Source organism: Vigna unguiculata, chromosome 8, assembly GCF_037176805.1.
Source record: "Vigna unguiculata cultivar grain cowpea cultivar isolate G323 ecotype 2 chromosome 8, ASM3717680v1, whole genome shotgun sequence".
NCBI lineage: Eukaryota > Viridiplantae > Streptophyta > Magnoliopsida > Fabales > Fabaceae > Vigna > Vigna unguiculata.
The window spans coordinates 34,748,982-34,755,415 of record NC_140799.1 but is presented as its reverse complement, the minus strand read 5'-3'; the positions used below and the strand labels follow the sequence as shown (position 1 = coordinate 34,755,415).

General features: G+C 31.3%; 1 protein-coding gene across 1 annotated transcript; it reads left to right on the top strand.

The window, feature by feature from the left end:
• The first annotated feature begins 4,811 nt into the window (after positions 1–4,811).
• On the top strand, positions 4,812–6,434 carry LOC114193799 (expansin-A4-like). The gene is made up of 3 exons (XM_028083740.2): positions 4,812–5,009; positions 5,174–5,486; positions 5,856–6,434. Exons 1-3 carry the CDS (start codon positions 4,865–4,867, stop codon positions 6,157–6,159), a joined length of 762 nt encoding a protein of 253 aa, XP_027939541.1. The 5' UTR covers positions 4,812–4,864; the 3' UTR covers positions 6,160–6,434.

The window sequence follows — 6,434 nt, the reverse complement described above, 5'->3', positions numbered from 1 at the left end:
AATTGTGTTTTATCACTAGAAGAAGCCATGTTTGTTCAGAGGAGAGTGAAAGTTGTAGTTTTGAGGCATAAGTTAGTGAGGCAAGTAACATTCAAGAAGAAGAAAAAGATGGTGAAGAAGTTGAAAGAGTGGAAAATGGTTGAGTTGGCACAAGAGGAACAAAGAAGAATGGAGAGAGAAGAAGAGAAGAGAGTAGAAAATATGATCAGAGAGGCGAAGGAGGAGCTGAGGAAGCTGAGGGAAGAGAATAGATTGAAGGAGTTGTTCCTTGACGTGCTTCAAGTGTACGATGAAACTGGAGAATTTCCTAATCTCAAAGATTTAACCAAGGAAGAGCTTCAAGGGTTGCTGGGTTTGATTGAAGCGAGTATGAACACAATTATGCAGCAGATGGAAGAACTTAAGATTGATGAAGCCACAGTCGTTAAGGAATGTGGAGATTAAGAAAGCCATTGAAGATCAAATTAATGAATCTCAATTTTGATTATGACTTAATAATAATGGTAGGCTGAAGATTAGTTAGTAGTTTTGAATTTAGAGATGTTAAGCTCTAAATTATGCACTGTATCTGCTATTACCAAGCATCAACATCACCCATCTATGTTATTTCAAATTTTAGTGTCGTGTTTTTCCTTAAAGTGGATTTCGTTGTTGTTTAGGGTATACATTGAATTAATTAGCGGCATAGTTGCAGTTTTCTGTTTTCTTATATTTCTTGTTTAGTTTTATTTTTATTGGGTTTATTTTATATTGTAGCATTATCACAAGTGTGAAACTCATGTTAAAACTAAGAACCACACCCAAGGTAACATGTCGATGTTGAAGTTCATTATTTTTTTCTTATCAACAATAAAAAATATATAAATAGAGAAATATTTAGGGTGCTTCAACCCTTTTACATATAAAAAAACAAAGAACAAAATTGTATAAAATTAAAAAAGAAAACAACATCGATAACCTATCAAGAAGAGAATATATAACAATTTAAGATAATTATTTTACAACCAAAACAGAACAGAATTTTGAAGACAAAGAAACAAAAGAATGTTGAGGATTTCACAAGCTCAAGGAAAAATCATTGTCTTAGTCAATTTTGTGACAAAATTTCTCTTTTGTTTTCTATGTATGTTCATCCGGTCCATAAGCCCACACTTTGTGTTCTGCAAGAGAAATCTTTAGACTATATAGCCTGCGTCTAGATGACACAATTAGATAGACACAAATGAGTTGAGTAAAAGTGTAACTTCAAAAAGATATCGCAAATAAAATATATCTCAAAACACCTAACAAACAAGCACCATGTGATTTGTGTGGACAAGACTACACCTCCGGCAGCTACAAAAGCCCTCCCAACTAACCAAAGAAAAAAACAAACTCCTATTCCACTATTGATTTAATGCACAAATCTAGACACAAGCACCAATCTGAGTATATGAATCTCACATTGGAAACTTTATTAGTTATCCACATCCAAGTCTTGATTTGAACTAAGTTTAACACTTTCTCACTATCCTTCATTTTATTCATAAAAATGATTTCATTTCTATGCATTGAAATTTATTGTTTAAAGACGGTATACATTAAAAAAACTCATTAGGAATAACAAAATCTTATTAAAAAAATTAAGGTATTGATTCCATAGATTTGAAAATATGACGGTTTAATTTTCTATATTACTTTTTTTAAAATATTACAATTTTGCATCTTATGAGAAATAAAAATCAAATACTCCACTTATTTTCTTTTGAGACTAGTATATATATATATATATATATATATATATATATATATATATATATATATATATATATATATATATATATATATATATATTAAAAATTTAAGTATAATTTAAAAATCTTACATAGAATACAAATGGAAAAACTGTGTAATATATTAGAAAAAAAATAATAAATATTATATTTGAAGTTAAAATATTAAATATTTTTAAATTTTTAAATTTTAAATTTTATAAGTTTATAATTTTAATTAATTTTAAAAATAATTTTAGGTAAATACAACTATAAATTCTTGAAAGTGCTTTTTTATATATTATGTGACAATGTTTATTCAGAAGCAGTGTAACAAAAAGTATAATAACAGAAATTCAATTAAAAAAATTTTAAATTTTTAGAACTTAATAAATTACAAGAAAAATTCAACTTTAAAAAATTTTAAATTTATCGAAAATTTATACATAATTAAACTTATTAAAATTGATGGATAATTTTTGTCTTAATTATTTTCGTCATTTAATTGGAAAAATAATTAGTCCATATGAGCAGTCCTACTCTTGAACGGAGTTGTAGTCATTGTTTGCGGCTTCTGATTGATCCCTCCCACAGAAAAAACGTGGCAGCAAAGGTCTCCACAACAGTAAGATCCTTAATTTGATATGACAATGTGACCACTTTGGGACAGTCCCTTGTGAAGGGCAGTGTCATTGATCCCTAAACCCACAGCAGAAAACCAACTATTTAATAGCTAGATGCTATGATAAATTATCAAGAGTCACTTTAGACAAAAATATTATAAACACTTAAAGTGGCTTACCAAATATATTTTATATGATTTTAATTCAAAACAATTATGCACATTCATAAATGTATTTTTCTCCCTTTCAGTGAATTCTTGTTAAATACTCCACTGTTAAATATATAAATAGAAAGGAAAAGATATCTGATATAATTTGCCCAAAAACAGGAGAATTGTAAATAAAATTTACAGAGTACTTCGTTTGGTTTCGAATGTAAATATAAAAGTATTGTTGATTTTAAAAATAGTAGTAAATACAAATTTTATTTAATTACAATTTTATCTTTTATAACTTTTTATTCTAAATCTTTTATTGCTTTTATTCTTAGTATCAAGTTTAAGGAAATTTAATCTAAGAAAAGTGTTTAGTTTTTCAAATGAAACTGGTAAAATAAAATATTATTACCTAGTATTTTAATTAATCTAAACTGATATTTTCATAAATAGAAAGATTGTAAGAAATAATTGAATTGCATATTTTTATTTGAAAATTATACGTTTTTTCAACAATATTATTATAAGAAATGTTATGCTAGGAAGATATTTAAAAATATGTTTAGTTTATTTTATATTTTTAAAAAAATAATTAAATTTTCAAAAAAATTAAAATAAAAGTAAGAGTTGAAATTAAAGTACAAATAAATCCAATGATACAGCTTCTCTCAATTTCATTAGAATTTACGACAACTCTTACTGTACAAATGAAAATAAAATAAAGACTTAATTAAAGTTTAAGTATGTGATAAATTTAAAAATTTTCAATTGAATTTTTATTAAACTTTTATATTGTATTGAATATTTAATAAATTTATATTTTTCAATAAAGTCTTCGTTAAAACAAACGCATTCTTACAAAATAAAATTATAAAAGAATTCCAAAGTTCAAATGATACAATCTTTTAAATGAAATAATTGATCTAAAAATATCATTGGAATAGTGAATATCGGAAGAATATTGTATATATTGGAAGTATAATGTAAAAGTTTAATATTTCTTGTGTTCAAATGGATGAAATGTCTATCACTATAAAAAGTTCTAGAATATTTAGAGAGAGTAGAGATTCATTCCCTCTTAAGATTATGGCATGTGATGACAATTATACGATATGATTTTGATCAAGTAACATCTAAATGCAATAAAGCACTTCCAAATATTTGAAGAGAACAAAATTTGCTAGAATGGTTTATCCAAATGCCTTAATTAATGGGTGTCAAACACATAATCAATGATCGAAAATGATATGTGAAGCAACTACTTTCATCCGATCTAATAAAAAAACTCTGAGCATGCACATCAACCCAATCATTCTTCAGTTCTTTTTTGGCACACGGGGATACATTAGGCCACGTATGAGTCCAACCATGATTTGGCAAGCATGTTTCTAATAAATTATGAACCAAACACTTTAATTATATCGAAGAAACCACATAGTTAATGACACTGTCTATGAAATCCTGTCTATGTGCCAAACTGTGAAGCACATAGAAGATACTATCGTCTTTTTCGCGTGGAAAAGGAGAGGCATATATCATGGAAATGCCCTCAGATGCTCCTGCTTTTCCTGGCCCAGATAGACAGATACCCTTTCATGTGCAAAGATAATGTTAGGTTTCTGATTTCCTCAATTAAGACCCTGCCCTACCCAATTCATTTGGAGGTGCATTTATATCTCTTGTCACTCCAACTCAAAACACCTACACCACAAACTGTTAACCATCGATATCCATTGTTTAAAGAATGATAATTCATTTGGACTCAGGTTTTATTGGTGTTGTATCTTTCCAGTAAAACTTCTTCTGTAAACCTAACAAATGATAATTTGATATAACTTGAGATCCATAACGAGATTTTAGATTTTTTAATAGATACTATTTCAATTACTAAGTAAAACTGTTTGTGATCGGAGTTTATGCAGTGATATTTGAGTATTAATTAATAAGATGTCCTTGACGTTTTTGTTCCTTGAGTCTGAGAATCTCTCCCTATTCTATCACTCTTATCCAACTAACAGTACCTAAGTAATGCTACTAAAGTGATGGCTAAGAGAAATATGATAATAGGCCTATAAAGTTTGTTGGGCCGTTGGGGATGCATGTGCTGGTCTCTGGCCTACAAGATTAGCGGTTGGGAATCTCAACCAGAACCATCGCATGTGCATTCGATTTGGCACTTGTTCTGTGACTTTAAGGAAATAACCCCACCACTGTGCCTGTCAGAAACCAGATCATGCTTATAAATACACACCCCTCTATGGGCTAAACCATTCAGCATCACAGCAGAGCAGAGCAAATTAACTGCACATTCCTCTCTTCAACCAAGGAATTTCCAATGGCACTCCATGCATCTTCTTTTGTCCTACTTCTCATTTCTATCCACCTTCACATGCACTTAAAGGGTGCCTTTGCTGACTACGGCGGTTGGCAGGGTGGTCATGCCACTTTCTACGGTGGCGGTGATGCTTCCGGCACAATGGGTGAGTTTAACTTTTGTCTTTATCTATCTCCAAACAAATTTACTCAGTATTCAGAACCACTTCATGTAAAACACACTCAGAATCTGAGACTTTTAGTAAACATTACTTTGACATTGTTTTTATCTTGTTTTGTAATTTTTGACCCTGTTGTTTGATGCGTGCAGGAGGTGCATGTGGGTATGGGAATTTGTACAGTCAGGGATATGGAACTAACACTGCAGCTCTAAGCACTGCATTGTTCGACAATGGCTTGAGTTGTGGGGCATGTTTTGAAATGAGGTGTGATGATGACTCAAGATGGTGCAAGCCTGGCACCATTGTTGTTACTGCTACAAACTTCTGTCCTCCAAACTTTGCTTTGCCGAACAATGATGGTGGTTGGTGCAACCCTCCTCTACAACACTTTGATATGGCAGAACCAGCCTTCCTTCAGATTGCTCAATATAGAGCTGGAATTGTGCCTGTGGCATTTCGAAGGTACGTGACCAAGCCATTAACAGAAACTGTGTTTGCATTTTCCACACCATGGTGTGGAGTGTACAAACTTCATCCATGCACAAAAAAACTCGTAAACAATTCCCACATTCATAATTTCTGTATTTATAATAAAGTAAAAGTCTCACCCTCTTTATAACAAATTCAATAAATTATCTATTTTAAAATGGTTAACCCCTGTAAAAGAAAATAACCAAAAAGAGAAACAATTTTTTCCAAATGTTTTCTGTATTGAGATCTTTGATATTGATGGGAAAGAGCATATATAATTTGATTTAACTTGTTCTAGTTTCCTACCAACCTACCTACTTAAAACCTCTTCTTTTTTTTATTTGGTGGTGATGATGACAGGGTGCCCTGTGTGAAAAAGGGGGGAATAAGATTCACAATCAATGGACACTCTTACTTCAACCTGGTTTTGATCACCAACGTCGCGGGTGCAGGGGATGTCCATGCAGTCTCCATCAAAGGGTCCAGGACTAGCTGGCAACCTATGTCAAGAAACTGGGGACAAAATTGGCAGAGCAACTCCTACCTCAATGGACAAAGCCTATCTTTTCAAGTCACCGCCAGTGACGGTAGAACTGTAACAGCCTTCAACGTGGCACCAGCTAACTGGCAGTTTGGTCAGACCTTCCAAGGGAGTCAGTTTTAGGAGAAAACAAATCACATGTTATTAACTTTATTTTGGTAAATTAAAAAATGTGATTACCTATATATTGTGTGAAAATTAATCCCCAACGGGATAATAATTGAAGAGGTTTTAGGTGTTGTTGATGCCACAAAAATGTTAAGAGAGGCATTGATTATGGAAAGTAGCTGAGGTGATTTATATATGGCATAATATATAAATTAGAGCACCCACTAGGGACTTCACAAATGTACTGTTATATTGAATATTCAATTCCAGTTACTACTACTTTCATCTAA

Bases quoted from the DNA above. Each gene is read 5' to 3' on its own strand.
- LOC114193799 (XM_028083740.2), top strand. From the start codon at position 4,865: ATGGCACTCCATGCATCTTCTTTTGTCCTACTTCTCATTTCTATCCAC. The intron at 5,010-5,173 runs GTGAGTTTAACT...TGATGCGTGCAG, and splicing joins TGATGCTTCCGGCACAATGG to GAGGTGCATGTGGGTATGGG. The intron at 5,487-5,855 runs GTACGTGACCAA...TGATGATGACAG, and splicing joins GTGCCTGTGGCATTTCGAAG to GGTGCCCTGTGTGAAAAAGG.